At 43.7% G+C, this 17,913-nt stretch overlaps 1 protein-coding gene across 2 annotated transcripts in view; it reads right to left on the bottom strand.

The window, feature by feature from the left end:
• The window catches only part of ARL2 (ADP ribosylation factor like GTPase 2), a 722,587-nt gene extending 705,132 nt beyond the window's left edge, over positions 1-17,455 (bottom strand). Inside the window, exon 1 of one of the 2 annotated variants that reach the window (XM_044075687.1) lies at positions 16,893-17,455. In XM_044075687.1, the coding sequence (XP_043931622.1) occupies positions 16,893-16,957 (65 nt within the window). In that variant the 5' untranslated portion in view covers positions 16,958-17,455. The remainder of the gene's footprint in view (positions 1-16,892) is intronic. The other variant, XM_044075688.1, reaches the window with a different exon arrangement.
• Between the last annotated feature and the right edge of the window lie 458 nt (positions 17,456-17,913).

The raw sequence follows: 17,913 nt of genomic DNA on the forward strand, positions 1-17,913 counted from the left end.
ATGAAATGACCTAAAAAGAAATAATAAAAAACCTTTGCACTTGATGTTTAAGTTCAATAAAATGGTGTTTCTCTTTACTGTGTGCTGAGCAGCTATCCAATTACCTCCCGATCCCATGCCATCCAGCCCTACCTTCTAATGCAGTAGTAGTGCAGAAGGCATTTTTTTCTGTAAGCTACAGCAGATTTTATTACAAAATAAGAATGCAGCACAATCCGTTAGAAAATGAATCAAAAAATAAATGCAGCTATATTTAAGTGAAAGGTAATAGTAGAACAGAACAGAATAACATTCCCGGTGAGAAGTACAGTGGTTGGCATACAGTTTATAAGTGTACAACTCCACCAATGGATTGACCACTTTTAGGGAGAAAGCTACAGATCTGTGAATGACCTCAATGAATAACCCTACTGTGCACTGGGTTTGTATGTAAATCTACCATGGGACTGGTGCTGGAAAGCAAGCATTTGGAATAATTTGCGAATATGTGAAGATGAAGCTGCAGTAAAAGTGATAATTCCATAGTAAACAGCTGTTTACTACAGTGTCATCTGTGTTATTACACTGTATGCAAAGTACAAAACAACTTTACTGGGAATGTATTTCTAGCACAGAGTGCAATGATTATACTCTGAAATCAGCAAAAGATAAACTTGTTAAGAGCTTCCCTAGTGCAAGACACCAAATCCAGACTGATACTATCTCCTCTTACCTGACCTCCATTAAAGTCTATTATACCCATTTCCTGTTGCTTTGTTTTATCTCTATGTATTCTACGGTTGAAGCTCTTTCCATGGAACCAATTTAGTAATAAACCTTCTTTTGCTTTGATCCTTCTCTGTGTGTTCTACTGAAAAAGTACATAACCTACACAACCTAAATATGCAAAAAAAAAAAAAAAAAAAATTTTGGATCTGTTTGTAAAAAGTTTTTACTTATGTCTGTTAATAATTGCATCTCTTAAATGTTTTAATTTAATTGTTAAGTAATTGTTGTACTTGCTTTGGAGCTTTTCTCCCCCAGCCTCCGCTGAAAATGGACATATACCCAGTCGGACTATCCAGGTCAACAAATGTAAAATAAAATAAATAAATAAATGAACTTTACAGTACTTAAGGATGCTTAACAAAAGCTTGTCAATGGCATCCAAGGGCTGCCAAGATCAGAATAACATTGGACAGTGCCAACCAGCAAAGAACAGCAGCAGAAGGTTAAACAGCTAAAACAACTTCAGCATAACACATTTTGTAAACAAAATGAAGTGTCTAATGACTTGTCATACATGGAAGCACTTACTTTTTCCTGCTGTTTATACCTCTCAGCTGTCCCTGTTTTGTAGAAAGTCTCTGATTTTGCATCATATGTTGTCCTATCTCTCGTAAAAGTTTTGAATTTCTTATAAATCACTGAGGATTACAACTAGCCAATAATGCCAGATATGAAAGTTTCATACTTCTTACTATTCAGAAAATGCATGTTAGTGGGAAACCTATTCTATTAACTCTGTAAACAAATTACTGCAATACTTAAAAGCTGTCCCTGAGTTGATCCTTTGCCCTTTCATTATTTTGGATTTGTCTAGAATTCTTATTTTGGATTTGTCTAGAATTCTTAAAGAAATTGAGAGGCATGCTGCTCTCATTTCAACAGTGCTCTACCAATGTTCAAAGCTGGTGAAATACTTAATCTCCTTCACTTTCTTTCCCTATAACTGGTAGTTCATGGAATAGATAAAGCTCCATGTTTGTCTTTCGGCTTTTTCCCGGTAAAGGGTCGCTACAGCGGAACTCCGGTCCGCTAATGATTGGCAGTAGATTTTTACTAAATGCCGAAGTGTCAGCTCGACGCTCAACCTTCAACGAAGACATGCCCATTTACGCACGCATGTCTTTAGAACGCTACCCAACCGTGGGGAGGACATGCGGACTCCACACAGAAGGCACTCCCAAGCCAAGCCGAGAATTGAACAGGAGAACCTCTTGCTGTGAGGTAACAACGCTACCACTGTACATGCACTACATAAAAAATTATGATCGTGTCACTCATCAGTCTTTTATTGTGTGTTCTTGAAAGACTCACCTCTCCAACTTTTCTCGAGGTGAATTTCTTGGCATCCATGCATCAACCCACATAATAAACTGGTTATTATCAAAATCTCAATATTAATGCTATTTTACGAGTTATTTATAGCATTTTTGTCTGCTGCATACTTTTTTAGCTAGTTTCACTGTGTGTGAGGTATTAACTGGAAATTGCCTACATTTATTAAGCATCTGTTTGGGTTTTTTGGTCTGATTTCCTGCCAGAGTGTATCATATAACTTGTTTGCAGTTAAAGAGTCCCTTCTTGCTCCTTTACCTGTTTAAAACTTTCATTTAAAGGCTCACTGCTGCTTTTCTGTTGAGATAAACATGTCTGCAGTTTCTTTCTACCTAACTAGTGTGGGTATTTGTAGCATTGTCCATACTCAGGCTTGTGTTTTGGACCTAGTTGCTTGTGGAGGCTGTGTGTCTGAGCACATGTTTAAGACCATATTAGTTTAGCCAAAGCCATACTGCATTTCAGTGAGAGGGGATTGTTTGTAGTCACTGGCTGATTAGGGTTACCTGGACTATGGCTTGGAGTAAGCACCATTGGTTCTTTCGAGATTTTTTTAAAGTTATTCCAGATTTCAACTTTCTGTTACCTAAGAAGTTAACTTGTGAGCGTCCATTTCACACTGAGCTAATCGGAGGAAGGGCACTAAGCAAACTCAGATCTGTAATATATAACATTAAGTATCCTGTTTTTTGCTTATTTTTACGAGTTATTGATAGCACTTTTATTGTCTGCTGCATACTTTTCTAGCTGGTTTCACTGTGTGTGATGTATTAACTGGAAATTGTCTACATTTATTAAGCATCTGTTTGGGTTTTTTATTCTGATTTCCTGCCAAGGAGTGTATCATCTATTGGTATTGTGTTCTTATACTTGTTGGCTTTGCAGTTACCCGCCCCTACTGTAAATTTGATCTGGGACACTCCTCGTGTCATTACAGTCATTACCTCATTCTACCTAATCCAGGGAGAACATTTGAGAAGGCCAACCCACTTAGTTTCTGCTCCCCTTTACAAAAAAAAATAAAAAATTCTAAGCTTGTTTCCTACCTTTCCTGTAAGTAGTCTAGTCCAGATACAGATTTGCTGCATCCAGGGCTGTTTGTAAGCTTCTCAGCCCCCAAGCCTTTCTGTGTTGGAGGGAAGCCTTCAAGCTTTATTTTGTTTCTTAGAACTAGCCAGTTTTTTAGTTTCAGCACTCAAATCTGTTTCTTTGAGCTCAGCACTTGTTCAGAACTCATTGTAAGCACTAAATAAGCTACAAATTACTACAACACTCAACCTTCCTCACTTGTCTAGAGGAAAACAGTTTTTAGTACTTAATAAATAAGCACCTATCCAGGCATGTCTAAGGATCAGTTCCTGGTGTTTTCTCCTGTCTACCTGATGAATCTGGGCATCTTGGGGCAATGCAGTAATTGCCTCATGTACACAGACAACTCTCTCCTCCTATCATCCAACACTACAACCTGTGAGAGATGCACTTATATAGCCAAACTGGAAGCAAAGCTCTCTTCACCCAAGACTGGACTAGACAGTCAAAGAGGAGAAGGTAAACACCTGCACCACACCACACTCATCACATAGTCCCTCAAAACCTACACCACCAAAACACATGCATAGAAACACAACACACACACCTACATTCGCAGAGGCTCTCAATAAAAATCTGGCCAAGCAACAGGGACCTCCAAGCAGAAACATAAGCAACCTCCACACCCCCCAACACAACCCAAATGACACATAGCCCACAACCTCAGTGTGCCACTCAACCACAGCCCATAAGGCATAACAATGTACCCAACAATCTAGACATAGGTGATTCTATAGTCAGGCACACTGATGTTCCACTCACCAGGCTAAACAAGGAGAAAGTTACTGTCAGCTGCCTGTCTGGTGCCAGGATCCGCCACATAATGCACGCACTCAGGTCACTCCACAACAAGTACAAATATGACTCTGTCATTGTCCATGTTGGTGTGAATGATCTGAGACGTATCTCCCTGGACTACATGAAGAGACATGGAGAAGCTGTCGGACCTTGTAGCCCAGGCAGGTATGACCCTAGCCCTGAGTAGCATCCTGCCATCACCCAGAATGATACCACAGTACAAGGACAAAATGATTGACTTCAACAATTGGCTAAGCTTCTGGTGTCATTCTAAGGGGATCCAGTATCGGTCTGCCTGGGATGACATGATCGACGAACCACGATGCTTTGCCAGAGACTGTCTGCACCTGTCACCCTTGGGATTCCAGATACTGGCTAAGGCTCCTGCCACCCCTGTATAGTGCTTTTTTTAGTCAAGGTTCAAATCACAAATTCACCACCGTAACAGGCATAAGCAAGCAAAATCTGAGGGTAATGCTACTCAATGCTAGATGTCTAAACCTCAAAATGCACTCACTCGAGGCACATCGACATCTATCCAGTGACAGAAACCTGGGTCAAGGCTCCAAAGAGCACCCCTGCATTACCAGGCTATAATTCATACCATACCTTTCGGCCACCTAACCTGGACTGAAACACTAAAGGCGGAGGCGTGTCCATATTCATTAAGGATATCCACACCTCCAGGCTAGTTGCTCAGTATAATGCATCCGAGATTATCCAAGTGGAACTAACTCTGGGCAAGACCGCAATCCAAATTGTAGCTTGCTACAGATCCCCCACCATGCCCCAGGATTCCCACTCCTCATTTCTTGATGCACTGGAAAATATTAGGGTACAACCTAACACATTAATAACAGGTGATTTCAACTACCCCACCATTAACTGGGAAAACTACTCATGTACCAACTCTTGTGCTCAACGTTTTCTGGAATTCATAAATTCTAACGCCTTGGATCAACTTATCCACACCCCCACCAGGGGCAGCAATATCCCAGACCTGTTCATTACCAACATGACAATCGGTGTTCCACACCAGAGGTCAATTCCTCATTGGTCAGATCCAACCACAAGCTAATCACCCTAGACATCCCCACCACCCCCATTAGGGAAACCACCGTAAAAAAATTTCCCCAAAGCCAACTTCATGCTTCTTATGACAGAAGTGGCAAACTTCACGACACCCATGCTGATGGACAACAGAGGTACGACTGCCGAATCCTACACAAATGCACTTTACAAGCACTTACACGAGTGCATGAATCGTGCTATCCCTAACAGAACCAAGATGCTATCCTCCAAAAAAAGGGAAGCCAATCTGGTGGTCCCCTGCCAAACAAACTCTACAACAGAAGAAAGAAACTTTTTTTTTTTTTGCAACAGAGTAAAATCCCATGATTGGAGGAACTCCCTGGTCAGCTCAGTAAGAAGCTGATATCCCTCATTAATCCTCCAAAGCTAGTTATGAAAACAAAATCGCCACTGATTCTAAAGACAACCACAAAGCATTCTACAGCTATGTCAAGAATCTCAATGGCAACACTCCGATCTGCTCTGAGTTACAGCACAATGGCACTAAATATACAGAAGCAACTGATATTGCCAACATCCTGGCAGACAGATTCAGTGTTAACTTTACCCCCCTCTCACCCCTAAAGGGCCCATCTCTATACAGGAAGAATGCAAATTTCCTGTAATCACGGCTGCACAGGTGAAAAAACACACTCTCCAAAGCCAAGAACACAGCATCCATGGGACTTGACAACATCATAGGCTGCGTTCTACGCGAACTACAGAACGAACTGGCACCCCCACCCAAGTACCATGTCCAATCATAGCCTCACCTCAGGCTTTGTACCCACTGAATGGTGCACAGCGACAGTTATCCCACTCCACAAAAGGGGAGCCACCACAGATCCCGGAAACTACCGCCCCATTAGCCTGGCAAGCCTGGTCTTCAAGGCCATGGAACTTATAAACAATGACATTGGTAATCTCCTAACTCTGGACCCCACCCGGTTCGGGTTTGTAAAAGGCAGATCATGTCTCCTAAACCTGATACACTTCTTTGAAACGGTCACTAAAGCCATAGATGGGGGTAAGGTGGTTCACACAGCCTATCTAGATCTTCCCAATGCTTTCAACACCATCCCCCCACTCTGGAATTATAGATAAACTCACTAAACTAGGAATAAATCCCTATGTCACAAGATGGGTTGCCAACTGGCTCACTGACAGAACCCACACTGTGAAAGTAGCTGACTCCAAATCCAACTTTAGACCAGTGACAAGTGGAGTATCACAGGGTTCAGTCCTGGGTCCTCTCCTGTTTGGTATCTACTTCTCTGAAGTACAGGCTAACACAGAAGGTCTTTGGCTAACAAAGTAAGCAGATGACAGCAAACTAGGAGCCATAATCAAAACTCCAAACGACGTGGACATCCTACAAAAGGGCCTCACTGAGACAGATGCCTGGTGTCAAAGCCATGGCCTCAAGCTCAATGCCAAAAAGTGCATTGTCATCCCTTTTGGTAAAAACTCTGTACCCATGATCTACCACATAGGTAGTAGTCTACTTAACACTGAAAGTGTGATAAGAGACCTTGGGACACGTGGACAGTAGTCTCTCCTTTGATAATCACATCGCCACAGTACTCAGGAAATCCTTCTATGTGGCACACCTCATCACAAAAGGTTTCTCATCCAGGAAAAAAAAAAAAAGAGAGGTCATTGTCCCCCTCTACTGATCACTCGAAAAAAAAAAAAAGAGAGGTCATTGTCCCCCTCTACTCATCACTCATTAGACCCATTATAGAGTGCAATGCCCCTTTTGGTATGTACCTCACAAGACATAAACAACTGGAAAAGCCGCAGAAATACCTCACAAAGAGGATTATCGGCCTCAAACAGATGCCCTACTCATACTGTCTAAAACAACTCCAGCTTTACTCAGTCACATATCGCCTGCTCAGAGGCGATCTCTGGCTAACATACAAAGCTATGTCAAACCCAGAGCTGTTGGACATGCTCCACTTAAAAAAATCCCTATCTCTCCAAGCTACACGCTCTAGGGACCTAAACCTTGTCACCACAATAAACAGAACATGCTGGAGGGATAGATTCCTGTCCCAGAAACTTCCCATACTCTGGAACAAACTACCTATCTATATCAAACAAAGCACCTCATTAGCACTCTTCAAGAAAAATCTTGATGACTGGATGGGAGATAGGAAATTCACCCCGGGGATCACTTCTGTGGCTCTGCTCGACAGGGACACAGGAAAATAATTTTCTTGGGTGGCGAAAGCTAGGGTACCTTTTGGCTAGGCTTATAAAGGCCCTAGGGCCAATAGCCTAGTACCTACCTATGAAGTAGTACACTGACCAAAACTGACTACGTGAAATATTTTTGTAGTTGATCCTAATAAAAGTCCACATTTTCTTTGTACAAGTACAGAGATTAAGACAATACAACATATCTGAAATTAATAAAATAGATGTATGCTTCAATACTTATCCTTTTAGATTCAATCAAAAATAACCAGTATTTGCATGAAGTATAATGTAATTCACAAGTCAGTGGGAAAGCAGAAGAGGACGAGGAGAAATAAAGCAAGGGCATGTAGAGGAAGAAGAAACTCCACAGAGCTTAGGTGATACGTCAGTTAGAGAAGCAGGTATGCTTCCAGTTCCTCTCTGAATCCGAAGTAGTAGGCACTTTCTTTTAGGTGTTGGGAGAGACTGCCAAAGAGGTAGCAATGGAAGTGTGCCAAGTTTAATAAAGTTTAATACAATGGCGATTACTTCTATGAGTTGTGACAGTGGGAGACGTTTGCAAATAGTGCCTTAGGTTACAAGAGATTTTTTTTGTGGAGTTTGGCTGACAGGTGAAAAAATTATAAGATAGTTGAAAATGTAGTGATCTTTTGCTTAAGGTCCGAGTAAATGACTGACTGCAGACCTCCCAAATGTCCCTATTTTGGTGGAATGCTCGAATTTTCACACCCGATTTCCACCTGCACAACACATCCCTATTTTCAGGCTTGGTTTACCCCCTCACATAATTTTCTGAATCCTCCTTGTCACATGTAATTTTTGACGTTGTCTAGTACAAACAAAACCAGATTACATGACCAACATACTAGCGGCGACAATAAAAAATAAACTGCACATCATATATCTCCCTTTGGTTTTGTATTAAAACAGTACCCCACCAGATCCGCAGTAGAAAGGATCGTCCAAACCCCATCAGACACCCTGCGCATGATGTACGTAAAATTTACAACTGTAAAACTTATGCGGTGCAGAAAACTACTGTTAGCTACCTGAATGCAACCCATAACAAACGGACATAATAGTTGCTGGAAGAAAACTGCAGTGTTTTGGCTACTTCTGCAGCATGGTATGCACTGGTACTGTATAGCACTTAACAGCAAAGGTGATTCCCTGAAATACCTCAGTAAGTCAATACGTACAAAGTAGAAAGCACGGATTTAACTGTAAGCATAGTTTACCATTTTCCTCAAACTTGTGCGATCTCGGAGTTGGTATATTTAAGTAGCGGGGGTGCAGGGGGCTTGCCCCCTGCAAACGCGATTACTATGACAGAAAGAAAAGAAGAGCACAGTACGACCACACAAGAAATATTCACAAGGACACTGGCAAACCAACATGGCTTGTCAATCAAGCTTGATTAACATGCATGTCATATGCCCTTGTCTTCTCACTTTTGCCACACCCATTTCTGCACAGAAATGCCAGTGGGGTACTGCTCTAATATAAAGCCCTCCCTTTTTCTGAAGCAAAAAAACAAATTACCGTTATATGGAATAATTTTGCAATACACTTCACTAAAGTATACACATTTTACACTTTCTCTGATTATGTCATAATATTTTTCCATAATTTGATGCAAGTTGTTTTTTTAACTGTTTTTGAGCAAAATCAAACACTGCTACTAGAAGCAGGATGAGTCATGTGCTAATTGGTACTCAAATTGTATGCTAATTTAATGTCCAGATTGCTAGCTTGATGGGTGTGTGTCTCTGTATTTAAATAAACACACACCATACCTCTCGGCTGTTCAGAATTTTTTGCGTCATTTTTGGTCTGTTCTCGTAAGATTTGTGGTTTGCTGGCAAATCATTGCAGAGTGAAGTCACTAAACAATGACTTGCATTTGAGTTTCAGACTTCATATCCTTCAGAAAAATACACGCCAACATGAATCTTGTTATTCTAGCAACCTACTAAGTCTATTAAGAGCAATACTTAAACTCTGTCCCTATTGTTGGCCCTTTGTCACATTATTTTAGGCTTTGTCATGATTTCTTGCACTAAGAGGCATCACAAAGTTTTTTTTTTTTGTAGGAAAGAGGACCAAAGATCTTTTCTGACACGAAAGGAAAACTTAGACTTTTCAGTGGTTTTGATGGAGGTTCACTATAACAGAATCCAAAAGCTACAGAATAAGACTATCTGAAGTGAAATTCTACATTATCAAAAAAGAGATGTAATGTGGTCCTATCTCACCTACATTCTTAACTGATGGGTTCGGAGTCGAGAACTGGCTCCGACTCGGCGACTATTTACTAGCTCAAAGTCTCTGATTGGCTAGGCTAGCCCTAGTATCCCAAGATGCACCACGCCCAAACCCCCAGACCTCGTTTGCCGCTCGTAGTGTACAGACGTGGTCTTGAGCTTGGCTGTGGCCAAGTACCTTATTTAAACTGTTTTTTTAGCTTATTCTTCTTAACTTTCTGTCAAAAGCTGTTCTTACAGCTACGTTGAGTGTATCCTGTGTTTTTCGACTTAGTTGAGTTAATTTTTAGTTTTTGTGGATTCCTTGTGTTTGGCGGGCTAAGCCCGTTTAATTTAGAGGGCCTTAGCCTCTCCTGTGTCTGTTACATCTGCAGGGGCATTTGAACTACAGCCCCTTCTTTCAACTAGTTTAGTTTAAGTTTTTTTTTCCTTTTTTGTGGCATCCCTGTGTTTGACGGGCTAGGTCCGTTTAAGTTAGAGGGCCTTAGCCCTCTCCTGTGTCTATTAAGTCTATTGGGACTTTTAAGTTAGAGTCCCTTCCTCCTGCCTTCCTTATCTTGTGTGTGGTTTATTGTGAATTACCATGTCAGGCAAAGATAAGAAGGAGCATAAGCCTTCTGGTTTCAAAAAGTGCGCCAAATATTCTTATAAGATGTCTTTAACAGATGGCCATGCCATCTGTGTGTACTGTTTGGGCGCTATTCATTTGCAAGAATCTTGTAGTGTCTGTCACTCTTTTAGTTCTAGAGTCTTGCAAGAGAGGAAAAATAAATTGATTCTCAGGGGCCTTGTCAAACCTGCCTTTGAAGAAGCTCTGGCATCTTCTTCCCCTAGCGGGAAATCTAAATCTAAACCAAAAAAGGAGATCTCCGGCTCCGTCTAGTTCCTCGGAGCCATCGGAGAAGATATTGCAGACAGCTCCACCTTCCTCGGCTCCATTGGCCTCGGAGCCTAGGGAAGGAATTCCTGTCTCTGAATTGGCCTCCTCAGCTCCATTGTTATCGGCGCCACAGGAGGTTTCAGTGATACTGGAGCCAGCTTCGGCTCCAATTATCTTGGAGCCCATTCGGAGCCCTTTTGCTAGTCTAAACCTGGATCCTCTGGATAAGATATCTTAACCACCTTTTGTGTCCTCCAAGTCCTCCAGGTTGTCAGATTCGGATGCGGATAGGGTGGTGCAGAGGCTCCTTCAGGCGCCGGTGTTAGCCAGGTTATTTTCCGCTCCAGCCCAGTCGGCTCCGGAGCCTTCCCTCTTGTCAGTTCTGATTATTCCTCCTCTGAGCACCTCTGTGTCGTCGGAGCCGAGGTGTTCTGCGTCGAGTGAGGTCCTGGGGTCGGCGCCAATACCCCCGTTAGGCCTCTCGGCTCCAACCTTTTCGATTCCATCTTCTGGTTTCGGCACTCGGATTTCCTCAGTCGGACCCGAGGGGGATACATCGGGGCTTCATCCCTCGGCTCCAAGTCTCCCTCTTGCTGCCTCGGCTAAGGGAACCCTGACTCGGATTGTGGTTTCGGAGACGGATCGGTCCTCGGATTCCGATGGACTCGCATTCGAGGCCATGAGGAGCGCACTGGCCAGGTCTTCAGTGACTTCACTCGAATCAGCCACTACTTCCTTTGACACTGGGGCTGGTGCCTCTGATGCCAGCGGGGCCCGAACACCTGAGAATACTTCCATGTGTGGCCCCCAGCTTTCTGAGGGCCCTTCAGATTCGTCACCTGAGGAGCCTCCCAGAAAGAAGTCGTGCAAGAGGAAGCACGTTGACTCCCCTAATAAGTCCATCACTTCTGATACCGACCTCAATGACGCAGAGGGGTCCAAGTCATCCTCCGATGATGTCTCATTCTCCGATATTCTGGAGATTTTAAGGCAGAGAGGCGACTGGCCTTCCAAATCCCCATCTGAGGACGAGTCGGTCCTCCTCAAAGCCTTCGGAGCACGACCTTCCACCTCCTGGGTGTCTCCACCCTTCGACGAATTGTTAGACCTTATTTGTCGAAGGGTTTGGGAACACCCTGACTCCGTGGACCCGGTGCCCAGCCGCCCAAACAAGTTTCTGTCTGCACCCCCCGGAGAAAGAGTTCCTAGCTAAAGGAGTTCCTGTAGATGCCATAGTGGTGGCGTCTGCCACTCAGCAAGAAGTTGCAGATGCTTCTGCTTCCGTTCATCCTAACAAGGAGTCCAGGAGTATGGATCGGTATGGGAAGCGTACCCTGTCTTCAGCGACCTTTACTTTGCGGTCGTTGAATTATCTTTGCCACTTTACTAGGCTCCAAAGAGATCTCCTTAAGGATTTGGGAGATACCCTGTCGGGTAACTTGCCTAAGGCGGTGAATCAGACCGTTAACGCCCAGTTGTCTACCCTTTCCTCTATTGTCAATTCGTCCATGAGGCTCATATCCTATGCAGCCGAAGGGGCGGGTAGGGCAGCTAGCTCAAGCGTAGCCCTCAGGAGGCAAGCCTGGATGCACCTGTGTCACTTCGCGGAAGCCTTCAAGTCTTCCTTCATGGACGCCCCCTTCGATGGGTCCTCCCTCTTTGGACCCAAAGTGAAAGACACTCTCACCAGACGTCAGCAGGAGGGTAAGACTTTGTCTGCCGTGGGAGCCTGTTTCTTGCCTCCCTCTAGGCCTTATCCCAAGGCACGGAGGGGAGGGAAGTCTCAGAAGTCTTTCCCCATCAATCATGGTGACCCTCCCTCCAGGGGCAGAGGAGGGGGGAATTACTCTGGAAGGCGCCGCTCTAGAGGCGGAGGAGGCCCCCACAACTCAGGAGACCGTGAATCATTTTGTGGATCCTCCTACCAACGTCCCTGAGGGACTGCCTGACTGTGCTACTCCGGAGCCAGTCGGGGGGGGGGCGTTTTTCAAGGCACCCTCAAGCCTGGGAAAGTATCACTCAGGATCAATGGGTGCTCCGAATAATTACCGGAGGTTACACCATTCCCTTTCTTACACCCCCTCCCCTATCCAGAAAAATCCCAGACGTTCCACCCAGTCAGAGGGATCAAGCAGCGCTAGAGGTTTCAAAGCTGCTGGAAAAAGGAGTCATCCAACCAGTCCCCTCAGACCAGATCAGATCAGGAACTTACTCAAGATTATTTTTGGTGCCAAAAGGACAGGGGACCCGAGGCCCATTCTGGACCTCAGCCGTTTAAACCGATTTGTACTGAAGTCCAAGTTCAGAATGGTCACTTCAGTCCATTCTCCCCTTATTGGACAAAGGAATATGGATGTGCTCCATCGATCTCAAGGATGCCTATTACCACATCAAGATAAACAAGCCATCCAGGAGACACCTACACTTCTGGCTGGGAGTCAGTCACTACCAGTTTCGTGCTCTGCCCTTTGGTCTCACCACAGCCCCCAGGGTGTTTACCAAATGCTTAGCAGTGATGACAGCTCACTTGAGACGTCAAGGATTCCAGGTTTTTCCTTATCTGGATGACTGACGTCTCACGGCCCCCTCCAGGCATCTACTCATTCGGGCCACGAGGGCTACCATCACATTGGACCAATACCTAGGGATTACCTTCAATTGTGAAAAATCTTTGTTGCGGCCATCACAGAGTGTTGCATTTATCAGCACAGAGCTAGACTCCGTCCAAATGAGAGCCTTTCTCCCAACAGAAAGAATCAAAGTGCTACAAGCTCAAGAGTTAGCCTTACTACCCCTCAAAAAAGTCCAAGTCAGACTTGCTCTTCAACTGCTAGGGTCCATGGCAGCTACCATCATGCTAGTACCGCTAGCCAGGCTACATATGCGGATCCTCCAGTGGCTGGTCTCGGTCCAGTGGTCCTTTCAGGAGTTTCCTCTGTCTTATCCCATTCTCATCACGGAACAATGCCAACAAGATCTACGTTGGTGGCTTCGGTCATCCAATCTAGACATAGGGAGACCCCTGACCCCCCCCCCTGTTTCCTATTGCCACGGTGACCAAGGACGCGTCCCAGATAGGTTGGGGTGGCCATTATCTGGGAAGAACAGTCCAAGGCACATGGCAAGATCACCAGGTACATTTGCACATCAATGTCCTGGAAATGAGAGCAGGGCTTCTAGTGTTGCAAGCACTTCAGAGCTCTCTTCCCAAGGGGACGATTGCTATTCTCTCTGACAGCATGTCAGTCGTGTGGTACCTAAACAAGCAGGATGGAACCAGGTCCTATCCCCTTTGCAGAGAGGCCATGAGAGTGTGGAAATGGGTGGTGTCTTCCCAACGCTTTCTAGTGGCAACACACACTCCGGGAAAGTCCAATGTGATAGCAGACAGGCTAAGCAGAACTATTCTGATGCCTCACAAGTGGTCCTTGAACAACCGAGTTGCAACTCAGATCTTCTCCAGGTGGGGTCAACCTTGCTGCGATCTGTTTGCCAGCCCCCTCAATGCCAAGTGCAGCAGGTACTTCACTCTAATCCCCCCCTGGGGGAGTCACCCAGGGATGCTCTGGTCCACAATTGGCCCCCAGGTCTGCTCTATGCCTTCCCACCGTTCCCTCTACTATCAAGAGTGATTCAGAAGGCAACTTCCTTGGGAAGCAAGATGATTCTTATCGATCAGTCGGGTCAGTTCCATCCATCCCTACAAACCCTCAGGTTGACAGCCTGGCTGCTCCACTTCCATCCTTAGAGTACATTCCTTTTCATCTGAGGTGTTGCATATTCTGTCATCCTCCCACAAGTCGTCTACCAGAAAGCTATACTCTAGCAAATGGAAAAGATTTGCTATCTGGGCTGAAGCACACAATCTAGATCCCTTCACAGCCCCCTTGTCGGCTGTGTTAGATTTTTTGGCTATGCTCTTCAAACATGGTTCCACTACCTCCACTATTAAGGTACAGCTGGCGGCCATTTCTAACTTTCACGTCTCAGATGAGCCTTCCCTTATGGGCCATAAACTTTGTAAAGCCTTCCTGAAAGGAGCCTGGTTATTCCGTCCTCCATTGTCACAACCAGTTTTACCATGGGATTTAAGCTTGGTGCTTCAAACCTTAACTTCTACCCCCTTTGAACCGGCTGACACTTGTGAATTAAAATATTTGTCATGGAAGACAGCATTTCTGGTCGCCATTACTTCAGCCAAGAGGGTATCGGAGCTTCAGGCCCTTTCCATAAAGCCTCCTTATTTGGTCTTCCATAAGGATAGGGCTTCCTTGAGACTCAACCCCTCCTTCCTTCCTAAGGTATCTTCTACTTTTTGTCTTCATCAATCCATTGAGTTACCTGTTTTCTTTCCAAACTTTTCAAATGAAGCAGAATTCAAATTCCACCAGTTGGATGTTCATAGACAACTAAGGTTTTATTTGCACAGGACACAACCCCACAGGAAATCGGATCAATTGTTTGTGTCCTTTTCAGAGAACAAAAATGGCAGCCCTGTGACTAAAAATACTATTGCTAAATGGATTAAGGACTGTATCTCCTTTATTTACGCATCAGCAGGCAGAGTTTTACCTTTCCCAGTAAAGGCTCATTCTACCAGGGCTATGGCTGCATCAGTAGCTTATCATGCTAGGCTCTCCTTGGATGACATCTGTGCTGCGGCCACCTGGTCCTCTCTGCACACCTTTGTTTCTCATTACAAGCTTGATGTGGTGTCTAGAATCCAGGCTTCCTTTGGTTCCACGGTGCTCAGGAGTATTGTCAGTGAGCCACCCAGAATGTAGGTGCTAGGGACGCTGTCCCGTCAGTTAAGAATGTAGGCGAGATAGGACCACATTACATCAATTAGTTATGTACTCACCATAACGTCAGATGTATGTGGTCCATCTCGCCTACATTCTTACGTGCCCACCCACCATCCCCCGACCTGTTGGACTTGGAGGAGGTTATGTTCTTAGACCCTTCTAAGGATGGGATTTTTTCTCTCCTCCTACTTGTGTTATTTCTATGAGGTTGTGTATGTCACTCTGTTATATTGTTGGCAAACAAGATCTGGGGGGGGTTGGGCGTGGTGCATCTTGGGATACTAGGGCTAGCCCAGCCAATCAGAGACTTCGAGCTAGTAAATAGCGGCCGAGTCGGAGCAGATTCTTGGCTCCGAACCAGTCAGTTAAGAATGTAGGCGAGATGGACCACATACATCTGACTGGCGTCTTCCAGTATGCAACCAAATTCTACGGAGGAAAAAAACAGAATTTTCACGGACAGTGCATTCTAAAAATTATATGCTTGGTTTAACAGCCTGGGAAAATTCTGTGTGCTGAGTGGCCTTACTGTCCTTTCCCATCTGTTCTTGCAGCCGGAACACTAAGAAATCAGATCTTACTTTCCATTAACTCACATGGAGTTGTTTATATTTTATATACAAATCATTATAGATGAATAAGATCATTAATGATTAGAGACGAAAGCATCTGTCCAGATGTGACTGGAACCAAAACAGCGGTGACATAAAAAGTAATGAAAAATTCAAGAGCAAACGGATAGAAACATAACAGAATTCTTAGGCGAAGAGTGAAAAAAAAGAAATACACTAAGAACACCAGTTAAGTAAAACCTGAAGCTTATTAAGGAAGAACACAAATAAGATGACCCTCATGTGCAGTTAAGCAGAGAAAATTCTACGAGTTGCTGTATGAAAAGTAAACTTTAGGAAGCAAAAGCTACAAGAGACGTAATTTATAAGGCGTGGCAACTGTCCGAATTAAATCTATTACTGAAAAGATGTAAGAATCAGACAATACAAAATTCGATGAGGCAAAAACTAGACAAAATTCAACGAACAATGTTCTTAAAGTTCTGTATCGGCACCTATATTTGTCCTGCACACGAAAAAGAAGCAATGAAAACGACATAGAAGGCTGTCGCCTCACTTGCCTAAAATAAATGAGATACCTCTCATCGAAACCCTGTGTCAAGTGCAGCACATCCCTTTATTACCAAAATAAATAGAATCTGTTGTTTTACATAACGTTCAGGTGCATTGTACTTTTCTACAAATTTGCACATGTCCACCTAACTTACCACGCCTGCAAAACAGACAAGAATATTTAACCCCGTTTATTATAGACATTGAAACAACTTAAACAGAAAAGGTGCGTCAAAAATTACGAGTCCTCAGCAGAACGAGCCTTTAAGCTCTTAAGGATACAGTGCTAAATGTAAACTTGCTTTCTTTTTCTTGGTCGCTGTTAGAAGACGCACTTCCTCTATGATAAGCAAAATAAGACAAACACTTCATTGTAAAAAGCAATTTGAATGGTTGGTCTGTCAAAATTAGTTGAGAAGTTACAAACGTAACCTCTCTAGTATGCAGAAATATCTAGTACACTACCAACTAACTAGTGCATGTTTCTCTTTTCAAACTAATTCGTCTTTCCTACATCAGCATTTAGTGATGCAGTATAATTTTTTATAAAGGATACAGCATAAGGAGACGAACCTCTTTCTCCTTCTGTTTCATCTTTTTCAAGATTGTCAGCAGCCCCATTACTACAGCGAATCACAAAAAAGAAATCCACAGGTAATACGTCTCAACACAAAGCAGCAAATGCACAGTTATTAAAACATTTCAAGGTCCATTATGAATAACTATGAAGAAAGCAGCAGCTGTGCCCATGCGTAAATTCACATACTCTTGCGTCATACACAGGTTACGTAGAAGACATCTGTCAACCAGTCGCTTTAAACGAGGATGTGTGTTCCTATGCTTATTTCCATGGTTTCATATCTGTGACTGCATCATTCATTGCTGATTTGTTAGGGACATAGCTTTCAGGGCCATACCTCTCGACCTCTTAGAGCAAAAAAATCTGGATAAAGCCTCAAACAACAGGGGAACAAAGGACCAAAATAGGGGCAGATTTTAAATATCCCTCTCATTTGTTGTACGGGAAAGTCCGACTAGGACTGAACCTATTTTCATCGGAGGCCCGGTGAGAAACGCTCCAGACGCATGTCTTTGGACTGTGGGAGGAAACCGTCGCGAACCCAGGGAGAACATGCAAACTCCAGAAAACAGAACGCACCCCAGCTGAGAATCGAACCGCAAAACCTCTTGCTGTGAGGCGATGACGTTAACAGCCCAATTTATAAACCCAGAAAGCTGTTAGAGTAACATGATTTGTCTTGGCGCACATTTTTCTGAAGGATATCAAGTCTGAAACACAAATGTGTACCGTTATTAGTGACTTCAGTCCTCAGTATTTTGCCCGAAAATCACACATTTTATGAGAAACAAACAAAACATATGAAGCAAACATTCTGTGAAAATCTGTACAGTTGACGTATGATCAGGGTCCAAAATGTGGATCCTTACCTCTCACAATGTAGAGCATCTAATTCAGCTAGGAAACCCAGACCACAGTTATTCCATGCTTCTTTGTATTTAACTCTTATTTGGTGTACTAATATTCATTTTCATTTGTTAAAAAATCTTTATGCATG

This window comes from Protopterus annectens, chromosome 6.part1 (assembly GCF_019279795.1).
Source record: "Protopterus annectens isolate FY-2018-M chromosome 6.part1, PAN1.0, whole genome shotgun sequence".
NCBI classification, from domain to species: Eukaryota; Metazoa; Chordata; order Ceratodontiformes; family Protopteridae; genus Protopterus; species Protopterus annectens.